This window comes from Octodon degus, unplaced genomic scaffold (genome assembly GCF_000260255.1).
Source record: "Octodon degus isolate 3935 unplaced genomic scaffold, OctDeg1.0 scaffold00163, whole genome shotgun sequence".
NCBI classification, from domain to species: domain Eukaryota; kingdom Metazoa; phylum Chordata; class Mammalia; order Rodentia; family Octodontidae; genus Octodon; species Octodon degus.
In genome coordinates, this window is record NW_004524739.1 from 1484354 (window position 1) to 1500984 (window position 16631).

The window sequence follows — 16631 nt, forward strand, 5'->3', positions numbered from 1 at the left end:
ACAGGGCCTGGAACTCTGCGACAATCCTGGAAGGTAGTGCTGCTATCATTTCTGTTTTACAGATAAGGGCGCTGAAGCTTATGTTCCTCAAGCAGGCAGTGGTGAAGCTCAGCCTGATCTGAGGGTCTTGGTGATTCCAAAGTCCATGTACTTAACCCCTGGGCTGTGGCAGGGAGCTGGTATCTCCCAGCTGCTTTTGTGGTACTTCCCAATTCTGGGCTAGCCGGGGACTGTTTGGTCCTCAGGATCACCAACACCATCCCTGACTGGTGCTGTTGGTCCCTACCTCACTGGTGCATGTGCTGGCTAAGTCAATCTCACTACATGTCTAAAGTTGCTCCAGCAATCCCTTTGTCCTTGGCCTACCTGTTTCCAACTCCTCCTTTGACCCTGTGAGGTAATGGCCAGTGTGTGATAAAGGCAGGTGATGACATTTCAACATTTTGTTGATTGCAACTCTTGGTCACTGTCTTCCCCACACCTCCCCAAACCCTCCTGTAGGACAATCTGGAAACCCTGCAGGACAAAAGGGGTGGGGGCTCTCTGTTGCACCTGCGTCTGTAACAAGAGAGACGAAGTGCTCTATTCAGTACACTTATTGAGTTGGCATCATGACTGGTCCGGGCAGCTGGTGGAGCCTCTATCTGGGGGCATTTTCTCTGGGCAAATAAAAGACCTTTGGTTCAAAGATTTATTCATTGAATAGGAAGTATTTATAAGGTCAGATATTAATAAATAGTAATGGCTAAAATTTTTAGAGGGACTTTGTAGCTCCAAGTCAAGTCTGAAATTATCATAAATAGATGATGCTTTGGCATCTTGCCCTATCTGCCCTCTACCCCCAAGACAGACTTTAGCATTGGGGAGGTTAAAGAAACACCCAGCACCTAATGTTACATTTTCCCCTCATTCTTACCCAGTAGGCTCCATCTGGACTGTTTTCTGTGGATGGGTAAACTTGGTAACCCCAAGTTTAGGGAATCAGGATACTCAGATATGTTGGGACAAAGAGGAGTTTGGAAAAAGTATGGAGGGATGGAGGCTAAGTAGTGAGGTGCAGAACCAAGGATGGCAGAGATCATGGCTCAGAATGAGGGGGACTGAAGTTAGGTAGAATTTTCCAAGCATGCTGGTTCAGCTGCCCCCTTCCCAGAAAAAGTGGCTGTGATTGTCCTCAAGATGCTGATTATCATTGGGAACTAAGCACTGCAGCATCTCCATCTTATTTGGGGGCTGGTCTTTCTCATGGACCCTTCCCAAACTGTCTTTGGAGGGTCCCCCAAAGCGCAGGCTGACTCTTCTTGTGGGCTGCTGCTGCCACCTAGTGTCCAATCTCCATGCCTGCGTCATCAGGGGTAGGCTAAAGGTGATTTGAGGGAGGGGAACCAAAGTGTCCAAAAGCCTGCGTTAATCTTTTCTGGGCTCAACTTGCTCTAACCACTTGTGTTTCAGGGTAAATAAAAAGTGATAGGGGCCAGGGAGATGGCTCAGTAGAATATAGGGCCTGAGTTCAATCCCCGGTTGCACCAAAAAAAAAAAAGTGATAGAGGGTCCAGCTGTATAAGTCCCTGCCTGGCAAGTGCAAGGTCCCAGGTTCAATCCCCAGAGCTAGACCTGGGGAATTTTGTTGAAACTTTTAGACATAGAGTTTTTGCATTTAAGGTTTTGGAGGCTATGTGGACTGGGAACCATATATATGTGGTTCTAATCCTACTTTTTGTTGTGTGTCCTTATCCTGAACCTCATTTTTCCCATGTGTAAAAATAGAGGTAGAACTTTTGAGGTTAACTGAGCACATGGATATGTGGGGGGTTTTGGGGTTTTTTTTGTTGTTGTTGTTGTTTTTTCGGTTTTTTGGTTCATGTGTTTTGTTTTGTTTTTTGCAGAACCGGGATTGAACTTGCCAGGCAAGTGCTTATTCTACTGAACCATCTCCCCAGCCCCAGCACATGGATATGAAAACACTTTGAAAACTGGCGAAGGCATATGGAGAGATTATTAAGTAATAATGATGATGATGATAACTGATGGGTCACAGCACCCTCCAGCCAGGCCCCTGGAACTCATGGAAAGATTGGAACAAAGTAACTCTTGGGTAGGTACAAGTTTCCCTCCCTGCAGGTAGAATATAGAAGTTTTGAGGCCGGCCCCATGTTCAGGGCTGCTTTGGGCATATGTGGCTTGCTAATGAGTGGTTCGGCCCAGTCTACAGAAGGGAAGACTGAACCCCAGAGAGTGTGTGGACTCTCCTAAGCCACTGAGCTGTAGATCCAGGAATAAGAGGGCCATTGGCCTAGAGCCATTACAGCCCTGGTTTTCCCCTCTTTTGGTTGGGAACAGCTCACAGCTAGAGCCCAAGAGATCAGGAATCAGGAAGCTCCCCTCCTTGTTGTACCCTGGAGCCTTGGTCCCTAGGCCCCCCTGAGCCCTCCTCCTGAGCCAGCCTCTCTCTCCTCCCCTGGCCAAGTCCTCCCACATTCCTCCAGGCAACAGGAAACCCAGCTGCAGCCCAGACTTCAAACAGCTCCTCCCTCTGCGGCAGGAGGTGTGGGAGGAGAGGCCAGAGGGCAGAGGGCAAAGGTCAGCTTTGTTCCTACCAGAGGTGGTGAGGGACCTGGGCAAGACAGAGGGGGGCAGGGTAGAGCCCTTGCCAGCCATACTGCATGTGTGAATTCCTGTGTCCATCATAGTGTGCGCGGCCCTGGCTGTCTGCCTGTGTCTAAGGGTAAATGTGCCTCCTGGCTTGCTTTCCATTCTTGAACCTGAGTTACAGGTCTCCCTGAATGTGACTCTGTACTTGTCAATGCCTGGCCTAGATCCCTACTGAAGAATCTGTGGATGTCATCAAACATTGGTTTGCTTGGTTCACGGGCCTGGTCAAAGTTATGTGTTCTTCTATTAGTGTGACCTGGTGTGATTCTCTAAGTCCAAGAGGGTGTTCTCTCTCTCTCTCTCTCTCTCTCTCTCTCTCTGTCAATTTATGTATTTGGTACAGGGTCTCACTACATGCTGCTTCAGCTGGTAAGATTCATAGTGATCCTCAGACTCCTAGTGATCTCCTGTTTTTAGCCTCCCTAGCACTGGGATTACAGGCATGCGCCACCACACCTGGACTCCATGGCTGGCTCAGCACGCCAAGGGTGGGGCTGGCGTGGCATGTGGTGCAGGGGATGGAACCCAGGTACCTGTGCTTGCCTAAGCAGGCACTTCACGCCACTGCGCTATCTCGCCGGCCCTAGGGTGCCCTCTCTCAACTCTTCTCTTACCCTTCCTTCATATTAGTCACCAGAAAGTTCCTCCTGAGAGTGACTCTGACCTTGTTATTCCCTGTTCAAAACCTACAGTGGCTTCCAGTTGCCCAAGGCTTAGCGTGGCAGCCGAGTACGTGGTTACCAGACTCCTTCTTCTAGCACTGGATTTAATCTTAGCCACTGTCCCCTTTAAGTTCTTGGTTTTGCCTTCACAGTGAGGAACATCCCCAGCCCTTTTTCATTTTATTTTGAGACAAGGTCTTGCTAAATTGCTACATTGAGCTACCCATCCTCCTGCTTTAGCTCTCCTCAAAATATTTATTTATTTACTTATATGTATTTAGCACAGAGTCTCATTACGTAGATCAGACTTGTAGTGATTCTCTTGTCTTCAGCCTCCCAAGCACTGGGATTACAGGTGTGTGCCACCATGCCCAGTCTCAATCACTGTCTCAGCATGCCCCAGGGGTGGGGCCGGCTCACCTTGCCAAGGATCAAACCCCAGCCACTGTGCCATGCCTAAGCAGGTGTGCTTATTTTTTGCAGAACTAGGTATTGAACTCAGGCCTTGCGCTTGCCAGGAAGGAAAGAGCTTATTCCACTGAGCCACCTCCCAAGGCCCCCCCCTTTTTTTTCTTTTTCAGAATCGGGGATTGAACTCAGGCCCTTGCACTTACCAAGGAAATGCTTATTCTACTGAGCCATCTTCCCAGCCCCTTCAATTATAACTCTTTATGGTCCTGTTTCCTGCCTCTGAGCTCACTTAGTTCTTTCTTTCTTTCTTTCTTTCTTTCTTTCTTTCTTTCTTTCTTTCTTTCTTTTTTTTCTTTTCTTTTGTTTTTTCTTTTCTTAGTTCTGTCTGGTCTGAAATGCAGTCTCTCTGGCTCTCTCATCTGTGTCACTGTGTGTGTGTGTGTGTGTGTGTGTGTGTGTGTGTGTGTGTGTGTGACTACTGGGCAATGAACCCAGGACTTCATATTGAGCTACAATTCCAGCCCTTTCCATTTTTAAATGTTGACACAGGGTCTCACCAGCTGACCCAGGATACCCTTCAACTTGCAACCGTCCTGCCTCAGCCTCCCTCCCGATCACCCATCTCATTAAACTGTCTGCTCTCTGGGAGCAGGAAAAGTTCTGTATCTCCCGTCCAGAAATGGGACTTTTCTGAACAGGACCAGATCCTCCCGTCCCAGGGAAAAGTTTTTCCGCACTTTTGGATGTATCGCCCAGAGTGTCCACTAGAGGGAGTATGAACATCACCACAGGACCATCTTGTAGGCAATGTGTGTAATAAACAGGAGGAGGGAGGAGAGAGGGAGAGAGACCTCCATTCTGTACCTGGAAGACAGTTACTGGAGGGATAGAAGACCTACGCAGCTCAGTCATGGAGCATGTATCCAGATACAACCCGAGTTGTATACTGGATCCCCACCGAGTTTCTTCCTTTTGACTTGTTCCCATTTCATACTCCTCCGTCCCCCTCCCTTTAACCTTCTTCCATGTCCCATCTGCCCCCTCAGTCCTCTCATACACGATCATTTGCACTTTCCTTTTTTTTTTTAAAAACTTTATTTATTTATTTATTTATTTAGTGTGTGTGTGGCCAGTTCAGCCCACCAGGGGGCGGGGCTGGCTGGCATGTGGTGCTGGGGATTGAACCGCCGTTATTTATTTATTTATTTAGTGTGTGTGTGGCCAGTTCAGCCCACCAGGGGGCGGGGCTGGCTGGCATGTGGTGCTGGGGATTGAACCGCCGTCTCTGCTTTTGCTTAGCTTGGCTTGTTCTAAGTAGGTGCTTTAGACCACTGAGCCATCTCACCAGCCCTCATTTGCACTTTCCTGATTCAGCCGTCCTGTGCTATCCTTCGCACATGCTGTTCCCTCAGCCAGAGATGACCTTGCTCTTGGGTTGCTTTGCCAGGCCAGCTTCTCTCATATATTCCAAGAAACTGCTCTTAGCTCCCAGGATGATATTAGCCCTAAGTGTTGCTATTACTTACTGGTTTTTTTGTTTGTTTGTTTTTGGGGTTTTTTTAGACGGGACTGTACTGTCCTCCATGCTGACTTTGACCTCTGTACTAGCAATCCTCCTGCCTTAGCCTCCCAAGTACTGGGATTAAAGGTGTGTGCCACCATGCTAAGCTCCTTCTTTGCTGTTTTTTTGTTTTTTTGTTGTTGTTGTTGTTGTTTGCAGTACTGGGAATTGAACTCAGGGCCTTGCGCTTGCCAGGCAAGTGCTTATTCTACTGAGCTATCTCCCCGGCTCTTCATTGCTGTTTTGTCTCCTGGACAGGACCAACCTATGGAAGACATCAGATAAGGTGTTTGAAATTAATAAAAAAATAGATATTTTATGAGTCTAATACTCAATGGATAGGGCTACCTTGGGCTCCTACTTGCACCATGCCCTCCCCAGGCCCAATTTCAGATCAATATTATACTTTTCTTCTTTTTTTTTTGGCAGAACCGGGGATTGAACTCAGGCCCTTGCACTTGTCAGGGAAGCACTTACTCTACCGAGCCATCTCCCTGGCCCCTAATATACTTTTCCATGCTGCTTTATCAAATGAAGGAATATGGCCTTGTGGGGCACAGGAGTCTTCATGAGTTCAAATCCTGGCCCTAGGATCCAGCTGTATGACCTTGGGCAAGTGGCAGAGCCTCTCGGAGTCTTCATTTCCCTTTTTGTAAAATGGTGATCATTTCACTTCTGCACTGCCTCATGGTGAGGATCAAATTAGACCATGCATGCGAAACACCCAGCATTAGTCAATTAGATGTCCTCCTCCCCAAGCATGAACTTGGAAATCAAATTGCCCTCTGAGTCTTAAGCCAGTAAAATCCATGCATCAAGAAGGAGAAGAGCCAGGTGGGGGAGTGAATGAGGCGAGAGATGGTTTTGTAAACGACTGAAGAGTTTTGTGAACGGTGCAAACCTGCAAACCGCAATCAAGGTGACCCGCCTGTAATCTCAGGGAGGCAGGGCGAGGATGTGATTGAAATTGAGAAAGCAGAAGCCTAATCAATTGCATTGTGCTCTATCTGAAGGGAACAGAAGGCTACACTGAAATGGGGTACAAGGGAAATTCATTCAGCTGCTCCAGAGGGAGAAATGGGGAGCCAGTAGGCAGAGGAAGATGCTGGTCTTCTGAGGGGCTCTGAGGAGCCTGCTGAACTCCCGATGGTTGGCTGCCCTACTGGGCCTTCACTGAGACCACCGGCATCCAGGTAGCAGGTAGGGTTCCAGAAGGCAGATGAGGAGGCTCTGCTTTTAGGAAAAGGCTACAGAGACAGAGAGCACTGGTGTGGGGGCCAGATTCAGAGTAAGCCCCTGTGCTGCCTGCCATGTACGCCCCATAAATCTTGAAAATGCAGACTCACTGCACTGTGCCTCAGTTTCACTACCAGCAAAATGAAGACAGAAGAGCTTTCCCTTTCCCTGCGTTCTGTGAGGATGAAATGGCTCGAGCACTTTGTCAACAGCAGTGACAAGAAGAGCTACATGCACTGAGTCAGGATTTTATTGCTACTTCACAGGTGAACACAGTGAGGCTGGGAGAGATTAATAACTGACAAAATCACACAGCCGGTATGTGGTAAAAACAGGATCCACATCAGGCACTGCAAGAGCTGTGCTCTTATCCACTTACTCCAGGGCAGGTAAAAACACAGCTCTTTAAAGTATACATCAAGCTCTTGTGAGTTGGTTGACCAGAAACTATGGCCCCCAGGAAGCTTTGGCCCCTGAGAATTTGAATCACCAAGGCTCCCACCCCTACAACAGCCAATCTGAGCAGCCACTTGTAATCTCTATCTTTGGTCCCATCTTTACAACCTCCAGCACAAGGCTGGGCCCAGAGAACCCTCAGTCTGCACTGACTGCCTTATCACCATTTCTGAAGGCCTCTCTGAAAGATTCCCAGGGAATTTTTCTGCCAATGATTACTACAAGGATGAGGTATGTACGCATGCGCTCTCTCTCTCTCTCTCTCTCTCTCTCTCTCTCTCTCTCTCTCTCTTCTCAAAGCCTAAAGGCAGTGAGATGGAGTAGGAAGACTGTGGGCTTTAGTGTAAAGCAGGCTGTGTAACACACAGCTCGGTGGTGCTGTCTTCTCATGTGACCCCCGAACCTCAGTTTCCTCTATCAATGGTGCTCATCACAGAAACAAATTCACGACTGGATTACATTTAAAAAAAAAAAAAGGATGCAAACACACCTGACATTTAGCAGACAGTAAATGAGTTGTTATTCTTAATACTATTATTTATCCCCAGCGCAGCTGAACTCCTCTGAGGCAGGGACACATCTTGTTCCTGTTTGCATCCCCAATCTCCTGCTTAGCAAAAGGCCCACCCCAGAATCAGTGCCTAGATCAGAACTGTCTGCCAATTGTAACACCCATTCTGAGCTCCCAGATTTCTTCCACTTCCATTTCCCTTAACAAGTCTCTGGGTCAACAAACACTTTCTGATAGGAAAGATGGGAATCCTTGTTCTCTGGTCCCCATGTTCCCACACGGAAGCATTTTAGTTCCAGTTTCTCAAAGGAGGGTGGGAAATTACAGGTTGTTTAGAATCCCTGATTCTAGAAAGTAGGAGCCCCTGGTCCCTGTAACAAACAAAACTGCTTGCAAACTGCTTCAGAAGCTCCCTGGGGGCAGAACTCCTTTGGTAAAATCCCCTAAGCTAGACAAATCTTCTGCCCTCCCTCCCTCCTCCTGGGTCCTCTTTTGGGGAACCTGATAGCTGCATAGCCAGCTGTGATCTGGTCTTCTGCCTCTGCTGAAGGAGCCCAAAGGTTGTCCCAAGTTGCCTGTGATGACTGGCAAATCTGCTGAAATCAGGTGAAAAAATCAACAAATCCATTGTATACAGAGTGAAAGCCACATCAGCAATGAAGGGGACATTTTGGCTTGGATTTTTTTTTTTTTTTTTTTTTTTTTTTTCAGAACCAGAGATTGAACTCAGGCCCTTGCACTTGCCAGGCAAGCACTTATTCTACTGAGCTATCTCCCTGGCCCCAACATTTGGGTTTATCTCTGGTTGCCTTTCTTTTGTGTCCATCTTTCAAATCATCCTAAATTCACATGGCGATGGCCAGTAGGACTTTGGCGTGTCATCCTAAAACTCCATACCTTTTCAGTCCTGTGCTTGGTAGGCATTAAGGCATTCTCTCACCTTCCTTACCTGTTTTCAATAACCAAACTTATCCTGTTCACCTTCTACCATCCACCACCCCTTCTGAAGGAAGGTTCAAGGAATTTTCCCCGTTCAAGATTTCATGTTGTTACTTTCCTTATCTACACCATCAATAAACAGACACACACACACAACTATTCAGAGGGGTGCTGAACCCAAATCTGGGCCCAGAGCACAGCTTCCAGCCGGCAAGAAAGGAGCCCAGCAAAGACTGCCCATGTTTATAACTTAGAGACACAAGAGAACTGAGAGTAGGAGGTAAATTCTTGTGACCGGGACCAGAGTGGGATGACAGGAGGGCAGGAATGCAGGGACAGGAGATAAGTGAGGGAAGGGATATACAATTTCATAAATAGCTAGACAAAATAGAAGCATTTTGAGGAGGCAGGGAAAACAGGCTGGAGGCATGTAGGGTCCAAGTTGAGAAGAGGAGAGGCAGTGCCTGGGGGCAGAGTAGATGAAAGACGCCCTGGGAGCATCCACTTCCTCCACCCTTACATTGCGTGGGTTGCCCTAGATGGGCTCTGAGCACTCAGTCTCCTCTGAAACGCTAGGACTCTATAAGGTTCTATACCTGGGGACTTTGGAAACAGAGCCCTAGGGACTGGCAAAAGCTGATGGACACCTCCCAAGAGGTGGCTGGTGGCTGTTTGAACTATGTGTTGTCCCCAGGCTGGTACTGTGGCTCTGTGGAGGTAAAGTAGTCTTCCAGGAAGGACTGCAGATATTCGAAGGTGGGTCTCTCTTCTGGGTCCAGCCGCCAGGTCTGTTTCATAGCCTCGTACAGGGACTCTGGGCAGCCCGGAGGACACGGCATGTAGTAGCCTCGTTCTACCTGTTCCAGCACTTCTCGGTTAATCATGCCTGAAGGGCAGGGCTCCATCAGTCAGGGGACTGGCCCCTCCCAAAGGGGCAGCCCCAAAAAACCCTTCCCCATGACTGCTCCTCAACCCCCCGCACACCTGGGTAGGGGACTCGGCCTTTGGTGATGATTTCAGTGAGCAGGATACCAAAGGACCACACATCAGACTTGATGGTAAATCTGCCAAAGAGGGCGGCCTCTGGGGCTGTCCACTTGATGGGGAACTTGGTCCCTGAAGAGGTAGGGTAAAAGAAGGGAACATTAGTAGTGACATGGGAGGTCTCTGGGAACTGCTTGATTGAAAGAATGGGGATTTAAGAACTAGAGAACTTGGGGATCCTGAGCAGAGATCTCCCAGTACATCAGAAAAGACCTGGTATATATATATAATTTTTATTTATTTTTTTTTTTAAAGAAAGAGTCTACAGGGTGTTCAGGGTCTCACCACTACATTGGACTCATAGTGATCTGACTGTTTACAGCCTCCCAAGAGCTGGGATTACAGGTGGGCGCCACCATGCCCAGTCTCAATTGCCATCTCAACATGCCCTGGAGATAGGGCTGGCATGGCAGGCCTGGGGATCAAACCCCTGGCCCCTGCACCAGCTTGCAGGTGCTTTAATCCTCTGAGCTATTTGGCTGGCCCTACTTTTCACTTTTTAATGTGTCTAATTTTTTCTTTTGAAGCTTTGGGGATTGGGCCACAGGCCTGGCATGTGGTATGCAAATGCTCTATCACTGAGCTACCCCCTGGCCCCAGGTTCTGCTTTAAGTGATATAACTTAACTCACTGAACCCACATAAAACCACCCTGATGTAGATACTCTTAGATCCTTTATTTTATAGCTGAGCAAAAGAAAGGACCAAATAAGGTAACTTGCCCAGCTTATATAGCAAGTGGCTAGGGTTCCTACCAAGGATTTTGGCTACAAATTTCCAAAATCTCCATTATGCCCCATTGCCCATCCTTTCAGAATTATAGGAGAGGGGCTGGGGAGATGGCTCAGTAGAATAAGTGCTTGTCTGGCAAGCACAAAGCCCTGAGTTCAATCCCTGGTTCTGCAAAAAAGAAAAGAATTATAGGAGTGATGCATGCTCATAATGCCAGCACTAGGGAGGGTGAACAGGAGAGCAATTTGGGTCATGCCTGAGCAACTAAGTGAGATCCTATCTCAAAATAAAAAATAGGGCTGGTGAGATGGCTCAGTGGTCTAAAGCACCTTAGAACAAGGTTAGCAAAGCACAGGGACCGCGGTTCAATCCCCCAGCACCACATGCTAGCCAGCCCCGGGCCCTGGTGGGCTGAGCTGGCCACACATACACACAAATAAATAAAATTTTAAAAAAATAAATATATTTAAAAAATAAAAAATAAAGGGGGGCTGGGGAGATGGCTCAGTGGAATAAGCGCTTCCCTGGCAAGCGCAAGGGCCTGAGTTCAATCCCTGGTTCCGCAAAAAAAAAAAAAAAAAAAAAAAAAAAAAGGGGGGGGGGTGGGGCTCAGTGGTAGAATGCCCCTGCATTTGATCCCCAGTACTGAAAAAAAAATTTTTTTTTTAAAGGATTCATGTCAATGGCTGCCGCATAGTAGGTGTTTAATAAATACCTGTTGACCTACTAAATATCTTCATTTTACAGATCAGAAAAGGCAGCTCACCAAAGACAGTAAGTGGCTGAGCTGGGATGTAAACTTGAAATTGTCTCTTACACACATCAGGATGGAGTCTGGGACAAGTAGGGGTGGGAAAAGGGTCTTGGGTATGTATGATCATGTTCTGAGGAGGTGAGGTGAAGCCAGGCACCTTGCCGGGGATTGTATTCATCATCCTTGATGAGGCGGGCCAGCCCGAAGTCAGCAATTTTGCACACCAGCCGCTCCCCTACCAGGATGTTGGCGGCCCTCAGGTCTCGGTGGATGTAGTTCATGCGCTCCATGTAGGCCATGCCCGAAGCTACCTGGGACGTGTGGAGAGAAAGGAGCTCACGTGGAACCACAGTATCATAGTCTGCACGAGGGCTGAGGGGCTATTTGAAAAATCCGTCTTCCAGATGTGGGTACTGAACCTTAGGGAGAGACAGCACCCTGGCTCAGATGACACAGAAGACACAGTGGGAGGGGCGGTAAGCCCAGGGACAGGTCGGGTGATCCAGGCCGAGAGATCTGTGCAAGGATAACAGGAAGGAGGTCTGGGAGACAAAGACTGCTAGTCCAGTTTACCTGGGATGCCATGTCCACTAGTTGGGGTAGCCTCAAGTCCTGGGCCTCCGGGTCCTTGAGGAACTCCAGCAAGCTACCTGCGAGAGGAAACCAGAAAATCAACAAGACCCTGCTCCCTGCGTGTGCCCCCTCGCCCCCCCCCCTCCCCGTAACACCCATCTAGGTTGGCTGTCTCTTTGCCTCAATTTCTCACTATCTGGCCCAGGTCCTGCCTGAGACGACTCTGCCGTCATCTCCTTATTCTCGCGACACGCCCCACTTAGGGACCAATCGGCATCTCTAATCCCGCCTCTGTTCTCCCCCTCCCCCCCCCCCACTTGGTTTTTAAACCGGGCAGCTGGTTGCAGCGAGCCTGACGCTCCGCCCCGACCCCGCCCCTGTAAGCAGGCCCCGCCCTCACCTCTCCGATTTTTGCATCGTCCATTGGACACAACTAAACTTCGCCCGAAGCTCCGCCCACCCACACCCGCTTCCTGGGCTGCCCCTCACCGTGGCACATGAACTCTGTCACGATGTAGATGGGCTCCTCCGACACCACTGCGTACAGCTGTACCAACTTGTCGTGACGCAGCAGCTTCATGATCTGCGCCTCCTCCAGGAAGGCCTTCGGGGACATGGTGCCTGGCTTCAGGGTCTTCACTGCCACCTTCGTGGTGCCGTTCCACGTGCCTGTCCGACGAAGCCGCCTCTTGTCAAAATCTGTGTCCCACCGGCCCAGTCCCTCCTCGCCCCAGCACCACCCCCACCCCACGGATCCTGGGACCTCCGTACCCAGCCACACATCCCCGAAGCAGCCCGTGCCCAGCCGGCGCTCCATAGCGATGGAACTGCGGCTGATCTCCCACGCGTCTTTGGCCAGGCCCAGTGTCTGTGGCTTCTCGGTGGTGCAGGCAGCAGTGAGCAGGTAGCACAGCCCATCGTTCACCTCTGAGGAGTGAGCCAAAGGAGGGAGGTCACAGGTGGGTCAGGACACCCTCAGTCCCTTATCCCAGCCAGCCCATGCCAGGCCTCAGATCACGTAGAAGTAACTAGGCTCCAGATGAGGTTACCGGCCAGCAGTGGATGAATATGTTGGTGCCCAGGAAGGAAAGGTGGCACCGAGAGGGAGAGATGATTCCTACAGGTACTGTGGCCTTCCAGCATAGGAGGTGGCCTCCAGCTGGGCCCTTAAAGGTAATGTGGGATTCGGGCAGGTGGAAATTGGACTGAGGACTGCAGACAATGCCCAGTGCATCCATGGACTTTGGCCTTGGCTTAACCAATCAAAGTGCAAAGTTGGTCGCTGACTCTCACTTCTCAACCCCAAAACCAGGTCTTCCTCAGGATAATTTTTTTTTTTTTTTTTTTTTTTTTTTTTTTTTGTGGAATTGGGGATTGAACTCAGGTCCTTGCACTTGCCAGGCAAGCACTTATTTTACTGAGCTATCTTCTCGGCCCCTCAGGTTAGGTTCTTGCTGCTTCTGCCCAACTTCAGAACTGGCCACTTCTGCCTTTTCCATTACCATTGATTTAATCTCGCTACCATCATCTCTCAGCTGGACAATGGCTACTGTCTTTTAATGGACCCCTCTTTCATCTTTGCCCTCTGTCATTCAAGCTCCACCCAGCATCTGGACTTCCTCACCAGCCTCTGTCAACACTCTGTGGTGGTGGCTTCTTGCTCTGGTGCCTTGGTAGGGCTTTCCAGATACTCAAGGTTCCAGATTTGGGGCAATTTCCTCTTCATACAGTAGGGGGTGCTACTTGGCAGTGGGCTGCTTTTGGCCTTAGTTTCCTCTGGACTCTACAGAACAGGATCCAGGATTGGGAATCTCTATACCTGGTTCTGGCACTACATCTCTGGAAATTCTTTCCCTTCTCTGGGCCCCAATGTCCCCAATGGGACAACACAACAGTAAATCCACTCAGGGATCTGAAGCCCGCCTCACCCATATAGTGCTGCACCAGCTCCTGCACGGACTGGAACTGGGCCCGCGTGGTGATGTAGTAGCCACCCGTGTCCAGCTTGCGGATCTTGTAATGTTTTACGTGATCGCCTTTGGTCTGATCCCAATCACGGATGGACAAGGAGTAGGCGCCTGTGAGGAAGAGTCACTTTGAATCCACCATTCCCTCATTCTGGTAGCAGGAAGAGACCCCTTTCACTAGCTGGAGATTCAAAGTGTGAAGGTCATGTCTCTGGAACCCAAAGCCAGCCTGAGATCTGTCCCTTCAGTTGATCCCAGTCTTGACCCTGATCCAGTCAACCCCCTACCCACCCACATGGCTGGGCCACTCTCACCTTTGGTGGTCTCGCTCTCACGGATAAGAAAGGCCCCCTGGGGGTTGCCTGGAGAGAGAAGCTGCCTCTCTGCATCCTTCCTCCTGATCTTTCCGAAGTACCACCTGTTGTAAAGGGCAGGCAAGGATCAGGCACTCTTCCTTCAATCCCCAACTCAGCCTCCTGGGCAGTCTCCTCACAAGCCAAGACTCAGTTTCCTCACCAGTAAAAAGAAAAAAAAAAAAAAAGGCCCATGTACCTTCTTCACAGTCTGGGCTTGAGGATCAAAAAGGGAGGGGGGTGGCCTGGCAAGCAGTAGGTGCCCAATAAAGGTTAGCTTTCAGTGCTTGGTATATCTCAAAACAGCCGGAAGCCAGTCACTCGGGATTCATCAGGGTACCCCAGGTCTCTTAGTCCATCTCAATAGAGTCTGCCATGGACTCATTTTGTAGAGAAGGAACTTGAAGTTCAAAGAGGGAAAAGTGACCTGCCCAGGAGGTTGGCTGACGTGTTCCCCCTAAAATCCTCTGCAACCCACCGTAAGCCTTTATCCATCACCTCAGGCCATCACTCAGACCCCTGGCCCCCAATTTTTTCCTCCCCTGGCTTCTAGAACAACAGTTCTCTGGCTGCTCTTCCCCTTTCTGACTGCTCCTGCCTAGCTCTGAGTATGGCTTTGCCCTCACTCTTAAATTGAAGAAGTTATCCTAAGCCTCAAATTCAACATCAGGTTTTATTCATCCCCTCTCTCTCTCTCTCTCTCGGAGGTTCTCTCTGGGATTGAATTATAGCTCTCTATCAACTACGCAAGTACATGGGGTGGCTGAAAAATACGGTGACTGTTTAATTTTTTTTAAATGTGTTATGGTAAAAGAAACATTACCAAGAAAAAGGGGATAAGTGCGTTCAAATCCAGGGGAAGTATTTTGATGGGGACAGATGGCAATGTGTCTTTTACTGTAATAAAATGTCTAATATAGGCATGCACTACATTGTTTAATCATCCTCATATAATCTGAGAGTTGAAGTGACCACTGGTGCCAGAGAAGACTCAGATGTCACCCAATTAGTAAACTGGCCTTGACTAGCACGGGCTGTCTTAAAAGGAGCATACTTCTCAAATCAAGGGGTGCAGAAGTCTCAAGGGACCCTGGGACAGCCCGTCCACACCTGAGGACTGGGTACAATGAGGAAAACGAAAGCATTGGCAAATGGTGTGTGCAGAAGGGAGGAAGGAGAAACTGTGGAAGGCTTGTATAGACAGGATACAGTCCGAAGGCATTTCAAAGCTTTACCTCCAGCCACACTCATGACATCAGCAATCAATATAAGAAGAACAATAAGACTTATTTTATGTTAGGTTGTGCTTTATAGAACGTGCATTCATTTAATTCTAACAATGCTGTGAGCTAGGTACTTTTATTAACCCCCATTAGACAGATGAGGAAATAGAGATACATAGTGGTTAAGTGACTGGCCTGAGACCACAGTGTGACACCAGAACAGGAACTTGAGCTGTCTGCTGTCTGTAGGGCCTGAGCTCTTAGCCACAACACTGCACCAAGCTCCTCTGAGACATTGTGACACTGCACCCAGGGTGAGGACACAGCACGAACTTCCAGACCTCCAGCCCTTCCACTCCTTTGCACCCCCTGCCACCTCCCCAGACCTGAGGCCACTTGTGCTCTGCACCCTACCCACTTCCCTCTGCTCAGGGAAGCCCCTGCCCTAGCACATGAGCAGCCCCCACACACCCAAGGCAAGTGTCCTAAGTCCTTTCTGGCCATCACTGCCGTGCTGTCTTCTCACCTTGCCTTAGCTTGCAATCCTACCTCACACTTGGGGCTCTACTTCCTCACCTCCCCATGTCCTCCCAGGCTCTGCTGTCTGGCCTCTGCCCCTGCTCCGTGTAAGTGAGTGAGCGCTCATCACGGTCACCCCCATGCCAGCTCCAGGGCAGCCCCTGACACTTCCTCTCCTGTGTTCTGCACCTTCTCGCCATCTTAGCTCTTCTGTGTTCCCTGGCCTTGTTCTCCTCACTCACACACTGCTCCTTTTCCTTCACAGCAGCTTTCCTCAGTTAGGCCCTAGGGCCAGTTCCTCTCTCAATTCCCTCCCTCATTCTTACCCTTTATGCAACTTTTCCTGTCTACTTTGATGAGTACCACATCTCCCTCCACCCAGCTGTGCCATCTACAAGGGCCACAGCACACAAACAAAGGAGTCTTTGTGGCAGTTAAGAAAATGTGCCCTTCCCCTAGGCTACTTCAGCAGCGTGGCTGGGCATATAGGCTAGGCACTTCCCAAACCAAGTACAATCTAATCTAACTGTGGGCAGCCTCCTCCCCCTCAAGGTTCTTCTCAATCCAACAAGCCCCTCTCCAAAAGCCCGTGTACCTCTCTCTCCTGAGTCGTCCTCCACCCTAGCAGTTGGTACCACTACCCACTCAGTTCAAGACTTCCTGTCATCCCTGACTCCTCACACTGCAAATCCACACCAACTCCTGGAGATCCCCATTCTGCAAAATCCTTTCCACTCTTTCATTCCTCATAAATGTATGACATAAATGAGGATAGACGATTTTTTTCTGAGGTCCTGGGAATCAAACCCAAGCCCTGAAGCATGCTAAGCAAGGGCTCTACCATTTCATTAATAGAGTTAATTTTATATGTTTCTTTACAATTATTTGACCTTGTGCATCCTATAAGGTGTGGTCACAAAATATGATAAATGTTTAAATTTTTAAAATATATTACAGGGGTTGGGGAGATGGCTCAGTAGAATAAGCGCTTGCCTGGCAAGCACAGGGCCTGAGTTCAATCCCTGGTTCTGGGGGAAAA

At 49.1% G+C, this 16631-nt stretch overlaps 1 protein-coding gene across 3 annotated transcripts in view; it reads right to left on the reverse strand.

Moving 5' to 3' along the window:
• Window positions 1-7447: 7447 nt before the first annotated feature.
• The window catches only part of Fgr (FGR proto-oncogene, Src family tyrosine kinase), a 25359-nt gene continuing 16175 nt past the window's right edge, over window positions 7448-16631 (reverse strand). For all 3 annotated transcript variants that reach the window (XM_023703049.1, XM_004642962.2, XM_023703048.1), the window contains exons 6-13: window positions 13812-13915; window positions 13459-13608; window positions 12302-12457; window positions 12020-12199; window positions 11531-11607; window positions 11115-11268; window positions 9413-9544; window positions 7448-9314 (exon numbers count right to left, since the gene is read on the reverse strand). In XM_023703049.1, the coding sequence (XP_023558817.1) occupies window positions 9106-9314; window positions 9413-9544; window positions 11115-11268; window positions 11531-11607; window positions 12020-12199; window positions 12302-12457; window positions 13459-13608; window positions 13812-13915 (1162 nt within the window). In that variant the 3' untranslated portion in view covers window positions 7448-9105. The remainder of the gene's footprint in view (window positions 9315-9412; window positions 9545-11114; window positions 11269-11530; window positions 11608-12019; window positions 12200-12301; window positions 12458-13458; window positions 13609-13811; window positions 13916-16631) is intronic.